This window comes from Dunckerocampus dactyliophorus, chromosome 1 (assembly GCF_027744805.1).
Source record: "Dunckerocampus dactyliophorus isolate RoL2022-P2 chromosome 1, RoL_Ddac_1.1, whole genome shotgun sequence".
Classification (NCBI taxonomy): domain Eukaryota; kingdom Metazoa; phylum Chordata; class Actinopteri; order Syngnathiformes; family Syngnathidae; genus Dunckerocampus; species Dunckerocampus dactyliophorus.
In genome coordinates, this window is record NC_072819.1 from 8274490 (window position 1) to 8290158 (window position 15669).

At 40.7% G+C, this 15669-nt stretch overlaps 2 protein-coding genes across 4 annotated transcripts in view; one reads left to right on the top strand and one right to left on the bottom strand.

Annotated features, from left to right (window-relative positions):
* The first annotated feature begins 5058 nt into the window (after positions 1 to 5058).
* On the top strand, positions 5059 to 10816 carry LOC129190377 (tubulin alpha chain-like). The gene is made up of 4 exons (XM_054793019.1): positions 5059 to 5201; positions 7555 to 7777; positions 8641 to 8789; positions 9144 to 10816. Exons 1-4 carry the CDS (start codon positions 5199 to 5201, stop codon positions 10116 to 10118), a joined length of 1350 nt encoding a protein of 449 aa, XP_054648994.1. The 5' UTR covers positions 5059 to 5198; the 3' UTR covers positions 10119 to 10816.
* LOC129190354 (inactive dipeptidyl peptidase 10-like) overlaps positions 10545 to 15669 on the bottom strand; it is a 68076-nt gene continuing 62951 nt past the window's right edge. For 2 of the 3 annotated variants that reach the window (XM_054792987.1, XM_054792969.1), the window contains exon 27: positions 10545 to 15621. In XM_054792987.1, the coding sequence (XP_054648962.1) occupies positions 15502 to 15621 (120 nt within the window). In that variant the 3' untranslated portion in view covers positions 10545 to 15501. The remainder of the gene's footprint in view (positions 15622 to 15669) is intronic. The other variant, XM_054792978.1, reaches the window with a different exon arrangement.

A 15669-nucleotide genomic window follows, 5' to 3' on the forward strand; every position in this document is an offset into this window, starting at 1 on the left:
TCACAGGTTGTAACAAATTACTGATGAGGTGCAACGATGGCGGAAGTGGTTGTACACGTTTGTTGACAGGCAAACATTTATGTCCTTGCTCCATCCTGGAGGACATGCAGGCCAGGGAGTTTTAATGCGTCTTTTGAAGATAAGCATCAGCACCATCTGGTGTCAGAAACGCATCCTGGCAGTTAGCAGATGGCTCGTCTGGCTACCAGAGGCAGGCCCCACTGCAAATTTTGGTCTTGATTCCATACCAAGTAAATGGCCAGCACTGTCGATACTGGTCATTCCTACTTTACACTTTTCAAGATCATCGAATGATTTAGCCTTTAATTCATTGATCATGATTATAATCAGAATAAAACACAGGACAAAGATTGCTGTAAATGGTTATTTATTAATTATTATTATCGTTGTTGTAATTTGTTGATCATGGTTATAATAAAAATATAAAATATTCATGATTAATTATTATTATACACCATGATTGCAATTATTTTTGTGATTATTATTAATAATAAATATTTTTGTTATGATTATGAATTACTTTATGACAAGTGTATTTAATTATTATTTCTATATATAATTATAATTCTACAAATGTATTTAATAAATATTATTATTATTATAATAATAAGTATTATTTTTTATGATTATTAAATACCATTTTATTTATAATATTATTTATTGAAAATGTTGATGTTAATATCATTTATTATATTTATTATATATATTATTATATTTATTATATATATTATTTATAATAATCTAATATAGTATATTATTAATTATTATAATTATATTATTGACTATATTTCCAATTTAAGAATATATAAATGCAATAATATAAGAGACAATGTTAGCAAACAGCTCATTGAATGATGTTGCATTGAATTTGTTGACCGTCATTATAATCAGATTGTAATAATTATTATAATCAGTTTTACGATGATTATTATAATTAATTATTATTATAATATTAGAAATAATATTTATTATCGTATTATTGTATTTATTATTTGTTTTATTATTATTGATTAATTTATAATTTAACAGGAGAGATCATTTAACAATAGTAAAAAAATATATATATTAATTAATTAATAATTAATTAATTATTAATTAATAATGAATTAATTATTAAATTTTATTATGTGCAATTGTTTGATGAAAAACTGTCTTTATAAATGATGAATTATAATAATATAATATTGATCCTGATACTACCTGGTAATGAGTTCCGTTCCAAGATTGTGATGTAAGTGACGTTTGGGTGTAAATATAAAACACAGTCCGAAAAACATGAAATACAAGAATGGAATGTAACAGCGCACAGAATTCATGACCCATTTTGCGTTCTATCGTCTTTACCCTTAATGACGGTCGGTCGCGACAGTCGAGAGGTTGGGACCGATATTGACATCGGCCAATATTGGTGGACGTGTCTCGTCTCCTCTCGCTGAGCTTTGTAAAGCATTCATTTTTACTTCCATGGTGATGGCTTTCCTTTTCCGTGGTACACCGTCCCTCGGGAGACTTGATGACATGTGCAAAAAGAACTAATGAGCGACTAATAAAATTGTAAGGTACAAAAACCAAAGCGATTTTTCCCATAGGAAATCATGTAAATGCTTTAATGCGCTTTATAAAAAGTCATGATTTTTTATTATAGTTTTACACACGGAAAAAAAAGCTAAAATAATGACAAATGAACATTTAACATGACCTTTATTGAAGAATCTTGCTGGCGAAGACGGCGAAAGAGGAGGGGAGAGCTCTTTCTTGAACTCAATCGTGTTTCTCACCTTCTTTATCAAATCGCTGGCACTCGCCACCTTCTTTGGCCCCGTGGCGGGTTATTTAGCAGCCGTTGGGTGTCATACACCAACTGTGGCGTTCAAAAACCGAGGTTTGACCGCAAAGCAAAGACAACCACCAGTGTCCGTTGTTGTCAAAGCAAGAATTGTATGCAAATCTTGCCTTTTAATTTGAGTGCAGATAAATCCCATTTATGTGGGTGCTGTTGTACTTCTTCTGCCGACGCTGACGTGCATAACTGAGTTGACTTAACGCCGCATTACTTTATCAAAGCAATCAGTGGCTTTCCGATGTACGAGACGAGAGCTTTGAGAGCAAGTGGCCCCTTCAGACGCTCACGTTCTTAATCTTCTTGTCATCAAAACACAAAACAATAATTCGAAGGTCCAACTTGAGTTGCCTAATCCTTCTTTCAATGATACATGAAATTGTGGGCGAGCAGGGGTCCAAACACTTGAATGAGAAGATGGGATTATTCCACACACACACACACACACACACACACAAAAACTACACAACAAGTGTCTGAAGCTAATTAACCAACGGGTGATGATTAATTCCGCTTGGGGGAGTTTTGCTTCCTCTGAGTAGAAAGTGAAAAATAAATACTCCACACAAGAAAAATCATCTCTGGATCTTTAGGGGCTGGAGGAACAAACAAATCCATTATGGCAACAATCTGTCCCTTCTTTCTAAAAGACCCTCAGGGGGGCTTTTGAAGAGGAATCCGGGGGTGGGTGAGATCTTGGAGGGTGCCAGAGTTTGTTTGAGGATTATGATTTTCATTCCGAGCCCCATTGCACCTCCAAAGGTCAGCGGCCAAGTGCATGTTTACCTGCAAAAAGGACGCAAAGCACCGTCTTCACTTGACAGTCAAGCAGGTGAAGAGATGGCGGGAGAGACTCCATCGAGGCTGCAGGACCTGAACGCATCACAGCCCCGGTGTCCAGTCTGTCAATCCATATAATATCATTGATTCATAAAACACAGACTGCAGTCAACAATCATTCCTCCTCTTCTTCCTACGCATTCTGTCACAGGAAGCTGAGACATTGTGGTGGGCGGATCCATCCAACTATCAGTCGTATCAAGGGTAGTATCAGCATTGGGGTGACACTCGCATGGGAAAGAAGTCAGGGAATAAGTCGTTAGACACAGGAGGGCTGAGATACAGTAGATAGATAGATGGATAGATAGATGGATAGATAGATAGAAAGATGGATGGATGGATGGATGGATGGATGGATGGATGGATGGCTGGCTGGATGGATGGATGGATGGATAGATAGATAGATAGATAGATAGATAGATAGATAGATAGATAGATAGATAGATAGATAGATAGATAGATAGATAGATAGATAGCTCGATGGATGGATGGATGGATGGATGGATAGATATTCAAATAATAATAAATAAATAGTAACTATTGTGTAATTATTATTTACTTTAGTCTTCTTCTTCTTCTTATTATTATTATTAATAATACCAGACAGATATTCATTTAATTAATATTAAAAATATAAATAAAATATCTATTATTTATTTTAGTTCAGTAAAAAAAAGATTATTAATAATAATTATAGTTCTACTACTACTACTACTATTACTATGAAGCTATTACTATACAAATAATAATAAATAAATAGTAACTATTGTGTAATTATTACTTACTTTATTCTTCTTCTTCTTATTATTATTATTATTAATAATACCAGACAGATATTCATTTAATTAATATTAAAAATATACATTTTTTAAAATTAAAATATCTATTATTTATTTTAGTTCAGTAAAAAAAAAATTATTAATAATAATTATAGTTCTACTACTACTACTACTATTACTATGAAGAATAATCATAATAATAATGATAATACATTTAATACATTTTTTCAATTTAAATCAATTTATGAGAATATAATCATGATCAATAAATTCAAGGCAAAATCCAAATCACTGATCTTCACCATTTTCAAGTAAAAAGCATCGCTGTCAGTATCGGCAATGCTGGTTCTGTATTAACTCTCTAGCTCGATACCAACATTTGAGCCCATCCCGACTGAGCAGCGAAGACTCATCGTTCAATATCAGGCTCACTGAGAAGGACGCTGACCCTCTCTAGTGGCTGCAACAGTTATTGCAACTTGCAACAACGGGGAGAGGATAAATGCTTCTTGTTCATGGACTCAACTTTTGCTGCACGTGTTTCCAAGGTTTTCTACATGGTGCAGAATATTAATACAGTTGCACATGCTTAAGTAATTAAGATATAAGTAATGCATCATTATAATGTGCATGTTTCGTTCCTAGACTGTGACTTCCTAGTCGGAAGTTCATGAATTAATTATACCTAAATAAATTTCAGTGTACATATGGAGGACATATAAAATAATAGTAATAAACATAATAAATACATGAATGAAATGAAACACTATAAAGACCTAACCTCCCTCCAGATCTCCAGCGCACACAATCCATGACCCCCCTTAGCATTCATTAGCATTCCCTCATCTTTATCCTTAAAGATGGTTGCAACAGTCGAGCAGTTCGGACCCAAAGAGCGGCCAATATTCGTTTATCACTTCCGTGGAGATAGCTTTTCTTTTTTTGGCATACTGTGATGGCAGACATCATGAAGGGATCTAATTAGCCATGTTATCCTTCCGCAGTGTGGCTGCGCAAGCACGCGCTGTAGTCTTCTGCCCACCACGAGGCACACGCCGCATTCTTGTGCTGGGCGTGGCGCAGATTCTTTTGCCGGCGAACTCTCCAGCAAGTCTCGTGTTTATAGAACAAAATTGGGTTTTTAATGAATTTATGGGAGCGTGTAAAGCCAGGGCCGCCTGGATGTCAAAGATTTAGCGGAGAATGAAGCAGTGAGGAAGTGGCAAAAGCAACCCAGGAAGTGTTCTTGTCATGTTCTGTGTTTGTCGCTCTGCTAGTTTTTGTATTTTTGCGATTGTTCCCTGCGTGCTAGCCCCGCCGTTTGTCTGGCCTCTCGCTAAGGTTAGCTCTGCTTCTTTTTCCAGCACCTCTTTCAGTTACTCTAGTGTGTCTTTTGTTCCTGCCTTAGCTTTTCCGCAGCAGTTTTTTGTCCTTACCCATTTTGGCTTTATGCCCATTGTCGTTCAGTGTTGTATTTTTCTCTGCATCTTGGGATCCAAAACCAGAACCTTGGCCGAACGTGAGAGTTCTCTCACTATGGGAGGTTTGAAAAATGCAACCTCTGGCTCCACCTCTGCCTCCTCCCCCTGTGCCAGTTATAAAAGTGGATGTGTGTGAGACACTGATGGGACTTCACTCACAGAGATCTCATTATAGGCACACTGTGAGGACCATCCGGCTCCAACTTCTCTTGCAAAAAGGACAAACCAAACAGCAGAATGGTGAGCTTCTTTGTGCGTTTTCCTGCTTGTTGCCACATCAGCTTTACCCACAGGACAAACATAAGTGTTAGGAGGCGTAGAGAACAGGAAGCAAACCCGCAGCATGTGACTGCGGCTTCAGTGAAGGTTAACACTTTCCATATGGGGGCTGGAGGCCTACTTGCCTGCTGCCTGGGAATGCTGATGTGGCTCTGCGGGCCTTCACGTATTCTATTTGTGTTTGCCTCCCGCCGGATAAACTACTGAATTCTCAGCGTGCTCGAGCGCCACAGAGACAAACAAATAATCTCAACTCCACGCGTTGACGTCTTAAATTCATTGTTTGGGAGCTGACCTACATTTCAGGCAGGATGTGAGCGTTGTAATGTTTATGGCTTGTTGGGCAAGACGGAAAGATAACAACTGGTTGAAGTTTGATCTGGTGGCACGTCCTTCCGGACCGTTCAGGATGCCACATGGCGGGAATTGCTGTGTGGGGTGGAGAGTGATTACTTTGGATTTAAGTTAGCAACCATTCTCTTTGTTGTATGGTGGGAACATCGATCAAATATCGTAGTATCAGATCAATACTAGCATGATTGATATTTTTCAGCTCTCTTCCATGTAAATATTGTCAAATATTTGTGTTTTTATATATATAATTTTATTTTTGTATATATTTTTTATATTGTCTTATTTGCATTTTCTATATATTATATATAATTGATTATTTATATATTATATATATTAAATTTATTTAATTATTATATTGAATTTTGTATTTATTTTTAAATTTGTATTTTTTGTATTCTGATGATAATCATGATCAACAAATTAAAGGCAAAATCACAAATGTGGCAGATTGAAGAGATGAACGGGAGTCAACTGCCAACAGGGAACTTCCTCTGGCGCCAAAACACTGACTCACCCTAGCCACGCCCCCCAAGACTCAAAGTCTACTGGGTGAGAGACACGCCACCAAAATCAATTTCAGTTACACCGAAAAGCTACAAAATTTTCCGCCAAAATTTTGAATGGGCCTGCCTGTTGCTTGTGGTTACACAGAATGATACCAAACATAAACAGGGCTCTTCCCCCCATCGAGACCTTTCAAGCGATATCACATGTATGGGGGTTATTTGCATCGCTCGCATTAGTATAAGATATAATAAGATATGATAAGTATGAAGAATGCAGTTTTCTTGCAGGCCCATAATTAAGTAAAATGTATCTGTATCAGTACTTAAATATTGCATGTAAATGGTATCAATATCGGAAATACCTGTGTTTTATTCTGATAATAATCATCAACAAATTCAAGGCAAAATCACAACCAAAAATAAAAAGTATCGCCGTCGGTAATATTGGTCCTGTAATAACTTGGTATCAGATCAATACCAGAAGTTGCGGTATCGGCCACTCCTACTATGTTGTGTTCAGTTTTTAATTTTTTACACAGGAAGCCCAGACAATATCTACTCTTTTGGGCTGGGGGATGTGTGTTGTAACAAGCCAGGCTGTTTTGTAACACCAGAAGTGCATTCACAATGTTTCATACTTCTGTAATTTGGAGGATGTTGTTATACTAGCGAGAACGTTGACAATGGCGCTCGTATGGTGGGGCCACGGCAGCATGAATCACTCAAAATAGCCGAGCTGGCTGCTGTCCCCATACTTAGCAACTGCCCCATTGGGAGGGCAGGAGGGGGTTGAAGGTCAACACATGAAAATAAAAAAAAGATTGATCTGGAGGTTTCGCTCGTGCGCACACGAGGCAGCGAGTGAAGTGCCTCGCGGCGTCAGTGGAAAAACACAATGAGCTTCATTGTGGACATGTTTTCTGGGCCCGACACCATCTGCAGAGGGAGAGAGAGGAGAGACAGGAATTTCACAACAACACAAATATTTCCGTGAGTCACCTCCCCTCCCCCTCCGAGAGAACGAGGTCACGGTGGCCAAATACTCACAAGGGTTTGTTGACATGTTTGTGTTGTGAGGTGACAAGCAACTCTTGTCGTATGTTGCTGAAATGCTGGACTTGAAGCACGACTACCCGTGCGTGAGACGAGCTCTGTTTGCAAAACACTTCATTTGTCTGCTTCCTTCAGGCCAAACTCTCCTCCCAAAACGATGAGACCTAACTTGTTTTATCGCGGCAAGCCCGCACTGCTCTCGTCCGCCCGCACTCTATCTTTCAAAAGGAACTTTGAAATACTTGCACGGGGTGTGGAAGCACTTCAGCACTCGTCACCAGGTCTAGGGTCAGGGGACCCATGAGTTTCTGCTTGCCGTGACGTGTATTTATACACCGCAGTCCCACTGAGTTAGTATCTTTGATCAGTGTGAAATAAATCTTTCCCCTTGTCTTCCCCAGCGCGAGTGTATCTCCATCCATGTCGGCCAGGCTGGGGTCCAGATGGGCAACACCTGCTGGGAGCTGTACTGCCTGGAGCACGGCATCCAGCCGGACGGCCACATGCCCACCGCCAAGCCCGCAGGAGGCTACGACGATTCCTTCACCACCTTCTTCAGTGAGACCGGCACTGGAAAGTATGTGCCCCGGGCCATCTTTGTTGACCTGGAACCTACTGTCATAGGTGAGTTGGGCTGCAATTACACGCGGAACCCGCTTATGTCGACAACCCGTGTAGGTCAAAAGCAACCCAACAAGTTCAGCTCCTCCATCATCTTCTTCCAAAGTTGACATACATGGTAGGCAGCTTTTGTCAACATAAAACACTACCAAACAACCACTTACTTCGGCATAGGACCAAAAAGCCTTTCCTCTTTTGCAGTAGACTTTCTTTCATCCTTATTTCCGAAACAAACCAATTGTGCACAAATGGAGGAAAACCTAAAACCGTAAAATATCTTTATCGCTCATTCTCCTTATGTCTTTGTGTAAAGGATGCCAGGTTATACGTTTATACCTGACTCCTTGAACCTTAAGAGCCGCGCTAGGTGTTGAGTTCACAGTCCGAGCTTTTAGCTGGACACCGAGTGCTCTCGACTCTCATTTCAAATGACCTCGGTTTGAGCCCACGGTGATGCGCAGGGCTGGCTGTACCAGGTGGGCTCCATTGGTGCCGTGACCCAGATGAGAGTGAGGTTTAGAGGGGTGAGTGTAACAGATGGCAGCCAGTGTGACTGTGCAGTTGTACGTTGGTAAACCTGACTTCCTGAACCTTAAGAGCTGCACTGGGCATCGGTTGACAGTCCAGGCTGTTAGCTCGACGCCTGTTGCTCTTGAATTTCATTCCGAAGAACCTTGGATTGAGCCCACGGCGGTGCACAGGGTTGGCTGAAGCAGGCAGGTCACACCTGATCAAAGTCAGTAAATGTGTAAGAAACAGCTATTTTCGCTTCTTGTACCGACAACTTATGTCGACGTGAGTCAGGCAATCCGAGGAATGTAAACTTGAAAGGTATCCACTGTACTTACTTCAATGTCCCGTTCCAGATGAGGTCCGCACGGGCACGTATCGCCAACTCTTCCACCCAGAACAGCTCATCTCTGGAAAGGAGGATGCTGCCAACAACTACGCCCGCGGTCACTACACCGTTGGAAAGGAGCACATTGACTCTGTACTCAACAGGATCCGCAAGCTGGTGAGGTTTTCCTAAACTCAAAAACCAATTACCAACAAACTCCATTTACTTGTAGCTCATATTAAAACCCTCGACTAGGGCTTTCCAGCTCTTAATGATAATGTCCGTATACCCACATACAGTATAACGTGATAGACCAGGGAATGGACGCTTTGGCGTCAGCCACTTCAAGGTGGAAACACAAGCCTGATCTTGCAGGGATGATTGTTCTAAACTGTACCGTGGTGGTTTGAACTAAATTATACGCATTCGTGGATACAGCACTGATAGTCAACATTCTGTCACCAGATGACTGCTCTTCACAACGATAGCTTATGTAGAACAATGAACAGCTAATGTATCTTCTTCTTTCAGTCTGACCAGTGCACTGGCCTCCAAGGGTTCCTGGTGTTCCACTCCTTTGGAGGAGGTACCGGCTCTGGCTTCACCTCTCTTCTGATGGAGCGTCTCTCTGTTGACTTTGGCAAAAAGTCCAAGCTGGAGTTCGCCATCTATCCGGCTCCCCAGGTGTCCACCGCCGTGGTGGAGCCGTACAATTCCATCTTGACCACGCACACCACCCTGGAGCACTCCGACTGCGCCTTCATGGTGGACAACGAAGCCATCTATGACATCTGTCGCAGGAACCTAGACATAGAGCGTCCGTCATACACCAACCTGAACCGACTCATAAGTCAAATTGTCTCTTCCATCACGGCCTCGCTGCGCTTTGACGGCGCCCTGAATGTGGACTTGACAGAGTTCCAGACCAACCTGGTGCCCTACCCGCGCATCCACTTCCCTCTGGCGACCTACGCCCCCGTCATCTCAGCAGAGAAAGCGTACCATGAGCAGCTCACCGTGGCGGAGATCACCAACGCCTGCTTTGAGCCAGCCAATCAGATGGTGAAATGCGACCCTCGCCATGGCAAGTACATGGCATGCTGCCTGCTGTACCGCGGCGATGTGGTGCCTAAAGATGTCAATGTGGCCATCAGCAACATCAAAACGAAGCGCTCCATCCAGTTTGTGGACTGGTGTCCCACTGGCTTCAAGGTGGGAATCAACTACCAGCCCCCCACTGTGGTTCCTGGAGGAGACCTGGCCAAGGTCCAGAGGGCCGTGTGCATGCTGAGCAACACCACCGCCATCGCTGAAGCCTGGGCCCGCCTGGACCACAAGTTTGACCTGATGTACGCCAAGAGGGCCTTTGTGCACTGGTACGTCGGCGAGGGCATGGAGGAAGGAGAGTTCTCCGAGGCCAGAGAAGACATGGCCGCCTTGGAGAAGGACTACGAAGAGGTGGGCGTCGACTCAATGGAGGACGAGGAAGAGGGGGAGGAGTATTAGAACAGAAAGAAGAGCGTGTTGTGGACTGAGCAGCTTCATTTGTGATACTAACAAGTCAGACCTGTTTATGTCTCCCAATTCATCATGTCCTGCTTTTGTTGACATCAAATTTGAGAACCGAAGGGGTCATTTCTATAAAAAATAGGTCAGTTTATGTCGACATGTTAACATCGTTATCGCAAAACGTTAAAGCTGTACAATTACACAGCATTCAAATATGCACAGTAACTTCCTGTTCAGTGCAGAGTAAACTTCAAAATAAAAGCATTGGCAGTATTAACCTGCATTCAAACAAAATGCACCCATATTTTTTTTTAGATGGTTAGCCAGATTAGTGTATGTAGAAATGCTTTGTCGTAGTCAAGACATACGACACAATGACTGCTGGATAAAAGTACTAAATATCCCATGAAAACACAAGAATAAATAAAGGTATGCACAAATGACATCGACAAACTTTATTATCACCCATTCCCCTTATGTGTGCGTGGCGAAAGTCGCAAGTCAATACGCAAGCAATGGCTGGTTTCCACGTGAGTCAACCAGTCCGAGGGGGCGTCGACATAAACAGGTTGTTCTGCATCTACAAATGTATAAGCTCCTTCCCATCAGTTTGCTTTTCTTGAGCTTGACTCTCCTTGGAAGGTCGGAACATGTTTGTGCCTTCTTTTTCAAATAAACGTGTTTACAATCAACAATGCTGTTTGTTTTTTAACGTCACCGTATTCAATCCACGTTTTAATACGACTCAACGCTGACATGAGAAGCGAAACAAGACAACACGACTAGAAAATGTTACGTACTGTGACTTGCTGACCACAAGAGGGCGCGCCAACACCGGAAGCTGTGACAGTAAGGGGCTCTCTTGAGCAGTTGCATACACCAATAATAAACAATATCCAAAAGATTATTACGTATCATTAAAGGTCATTTTAATGGCCATTTGATTGGCATTGTTTTTACCGTCGTCTTTCATTTGGAAGATTACAAAAAAGAAAAAAAATACATGAAAGAAAAATCAACTACAATATAAATAGCCACAAAATAAAAATAGTGTAAGTTAATAAATAATAATAGTAACACAAAAATATACACACAACAATCAACATCTAACAGCTGAAATAAGCACAGTTGCACACACGAACTCCATATATAAGCTACATTTAAACTATGTAGTAACTCCATACATTTGTAGTAATGTGAGTTGGGCTTTGTATTACAATTTGAATCAATGCGAGCTTTTCTATTTTAAAGGTTCACAGTAAGAACCAGTGTTTATTATTTCATTTTTGTATTTAATTATTGTTTAATATATTATTGACAATTAATACTAATTTGATTGTAATTATAATAATTATGAATTGTATTACTGTTATTCATATTTTTTTATTACAATTACCGCTATTTCATTCATTAGAATTTCATTATATTGAAGTTCAATTTTTGGCACCCCCTGCTGGCCACAGCACCCTTCGCAACTACCCATATTGCATAAAGGGCCAGCCAGCTCTGATGTGACATCACACGTCTTTGACATGAACGGCAAGTATTTTAAGGCAAAAACATCATAAATGTTGTATACACGCCATCATTTTAATCGAAGCATAAATAGGTCTGGGTTCTCATTGGTTAATATGCAAAAATGACCTGAGGATTTACAACAAAGTGGTTGGCATGGCAACCTCCTCCAGAGTCACACGTTTGTCACTGCACGGACGTGTCAGCATCACCATAATTGTCTGTTTTTTGTTTTTTGGCGTGAGTTTCTGACAGAAAACATTGACCAAATGCAACTTGAATTTATTTCCAACACAGCGTGTTATTTTTATGACGTGTGCTGATTCATTGACGGCGAACAATGAAAATATTTTGAGATACTTTCACATCACAATTAATGACACACTCCTTCATTTAGTCCCGGGCGCATCCAAAGTGCAGGCTTGGGACCATTTATGGCCTGCAGCTTCCTTTCTCACTGGCACATTCTGCAGATTTAATTAAATATTAGGCAGAAAACAACTGGAAATAGACCAAATCACCTGAAAAATGACACCGGCGAATCAAAATGGCATGCTCGCGATATCTGGTAAGTTTTCAAGCTTACAATTTCACTTTGTAACACAAAGTTTCTTTTTAAAATGTGCAGAATATCGAAGTGGCTCCCACACCCTTCGATTTTAATTGAACATTGAATACAAATTCAAAAATGGAAAGCAAACCTAACGCTCTTTCTTATGGAATTTTTTCTAATACACTTCTGCCTGTGAGACCATGTGTCTGTAAGTAATGTGCAACTGTACAAGGTAAGGTACCTGTGGATTTCAGACAGCAACGTTGTTTAATTAGGACACAAATCATGTCGAGCTTGGAGATTGTAGCTGCTGCATCAGCCGCTGGCTAACTAAATACACACTCAATTCTCTTTTCACTCTATTTTCATTCAAAACATGGCGTTTTGGTGCTAAAGTACGGCTGTTTGATACGTTTCCACGTACTGGGATTCTTATGGAATCTTTTCGAATACACTTCTGCCTTGGAGACCATGTGTCTGTAAGTAATGTGCAACTGCACAAGGTAAAGTACTTGTGGATTTCAGACAGTGGCGTTGTTTAATTAGGACACAAATTAGGTCTAGCTTGGAGATTGTAGCTGCTGCATCAGCCGCTGGCTAACTAAATACACACTCAATTCTCTTTTCAACCTATTTTCATTCAAAAACATGACGTTTTGGTGGTAAAATACGGCTGTTTGATACGTTTCCACATACTGGGATTCCTATGGAATCTTTTTGAATACACTTCTGCCTTGGAGACCATGTGTCCGTAAGTAATGTGCAACTGTACAAGGTAAGGTACCTGTGGATTTCAGACAGCGGCGTTGTTTAATTAGGACACAAATTAGGTCTAGCTTGGAGATTGCAGCTGCTGCATCAGCCGGTGGCTAACTAAAGACACACTCTATTCTCTTTTCACTCTATTTTCATTCAAAACATGGCGTTTTGGTGCTAAAGTACGGCTGTTTGATACGTTTCTACATACTGGGACGCACCATGGCAGCATGTCACGTATTAAAAGTGTTTTTATTGTATCCATATACTTTAAATATGTGACTTATTTCAGCTTCTGTAGCTTTAGTTTGCCCCCTAGTTAGTCTTCTTCTCTTGTGAATTTAATTTTGCTAAGAGCTGTGCCATGGCACTCCTAAAAAACAAAAAAATGTTGCTCTGATGATATCTCCATCATAAATACCGCTAAATGCGACTTATAGTCCAGTGCCCCTTGTACAGTAATCCCTCGTTACTTGCGTGTCAAATTTTGTGGCTTCATTTTTTTTCAAAAATATATCAGTTAAAAAATATGCATATTTAAGCACATTTTACTTTTTTTTTTGCCTAAATTCAGCATTTTGAAGCATAAAAATGGCAAACTGAAGTAAAATACAAATATAAGTCATTCAGAAGACTCATTCAAAGATGATGAAATATACTGTAGTAATCTACACTGGTCACTGGGTGTCAGTAATGTTACTGTAATGTTGGATGAGACACACAAGCACCAGAGTTGATCGCCGGAGCAACAGGCTTTTATTGCAGGTTTGAATGATCTCACCACAGGCACAATAATCCCTAACATGGGCTACTGTTGCGGCCGTAACTCATGCCAAGCTAAAACTCAACTCTTAACCCCCGGCGTCCCTTCCTGTCTGCCACCCACTCAGCTCCCCTTGGGAACACATTTATAGCAACACACACAACCACGAGCCTTATTTATGTCTTATTTTCTCATATTATGCCTACTAATAGGAGGGTAAAGATGACTATAGGGGTGTTATTTCATGTCTAAAGGGCTCTAATACCGTTAAAAAAACATATTTCGCAGGTGATAAACAGGTTTTCTATGTTCTAAGTACCAAAATATTTATAATTAAGAAAATTCACTTCTCCGAGCCGGAGTCTGGAACCAATTAAGCATGATAAACGTGGGATTACTGTACATGTTTCCTCTTCGTCACACATTTTTTGACTGATGCAACTTTTACTCTTAACGAAGCGAGTCCAGAAGATATACAGTACATACACAAAAACTTATATTTACATAGAGAGTATGAGCAAAGAAAACAAAAAATACAAAAATAAAAGCACTTGACTAGCTTTACATCCTGATGACTTTTTACATTTTTTTTTTATATACAGTCGTCCCTCGCCACATCGCGGTTCAAATTTCGCAGCTTCACTCTGTCACCCTGTCCGGCCTATTACTAGTCAAAAGTATGCATGTTTAAGCAAATTTGACGTATTTTAGGCCTTGAAGCATTTCTAAGGTTGAGCGATGACCCGGTCCGGCAGGGCAGTGCCAGGTCGGGATCTCGCTACCACCGCCTAGCTCACCACCTCCACCCACCTTCCAGGCACTACGCTACACATAATTGGGTGCAGGACACAGGCTCAGGCTTGATCACCCACTGATTCAAAGGTACACTTACCGATGTGTTCCAAAATGTACATCCTTCCCATGGCTGAGATAAAGTTACCTCGGCACTCTCAACATCCTCGCCTCATCTGATTACCATCTATTGGCACAAAGTTTCCATCAAGTCCCGTGTATTTACAAACTCAACCATAAAAATGACTAAATGAACTAACATACAAGTGTAAGGCATTCAGAAGACGCATTCAAAGACATAGTGATGGTATGTATTATTCTACACTGCCGCTGTAGTTGTCAGTAATCGTACATTAGCCATCGCAAGAAGTCCCGGAAGTAAAAAATGGTAACCCAGTGGTAACATGTGTGAGTCATATATATTATGTCTTATTTTCGCCTATTATGTCTACTATATTGGGTCATAGGAGTGTAAAATGTGACTATAGGGGTGTTATTTCATGTCTAGAGGGCTCTAATCATGTTAAAAACTGTATTTAGAAGGTCATACACAGGTTTTCTATGCTTTAACTACCAAAATATTCCTTTTATCGATATCGAATCCAACTTCATGGAAATGCACTTATCACGGTCGGGTCTGGAACCAGTTAACCACGAAAAACGAGGGATGACTGTCACAATTTTAAAAAAAATTGTATTACGATTGCTGTCCTATACACAGACAACACAAACGCTGACACCAAAAATCCACTGAGTGCGTAACGACAAAGCCTCAGTGCCATGCGGAAATGTAGAAGTGCACAGCTCTGACGGCTTCAGGCCTCCAGCAGCACATCGTCTCCATGACAAAAAAGCTTTGGTCTCACAGTCTGCACACAAGGACGTCAAGCAACCAAAAAAAAAAAAAAGGAGCTGCGTTGTCACTCATCCACTTGTCTTGGGCTACATGTTTAAAAAAAACACACACACGCACACACACACACACGCACACACCGTTTTCGTCACTCATCCGCCAGTAACGATGACGCCTCCAGCAGACATCCTCGAAAGTAACCGATCAAAGAGTGCATCAGCTGAATCCGACTGTGCCTGGACAGGAAGTGGCCCTCGTCCGGGTAGATCTGTCCCAAAATGGAATAGGTAAGGGTCAGGAACTACATTCTTTGACC

Coding starts and splice junctions, on each gene's coding strand:
- LOC129190377 (XM_054793019.1), top strand. Junction 7,778..8,640: donor CCTGGAACCTACTGTCATAG/GTGAGTTGGGCT, acceptor GTCCCGTTCCAG/ATGAGGTCCGCACGGGCACG. Junction 8,790..9,143: donor TCAACAGGATCCGCAAGCTG/GTGAGGTTTTCC, acceptor TTCTTCTTTCAG/TCTGACCAGTGCACTGGCCT.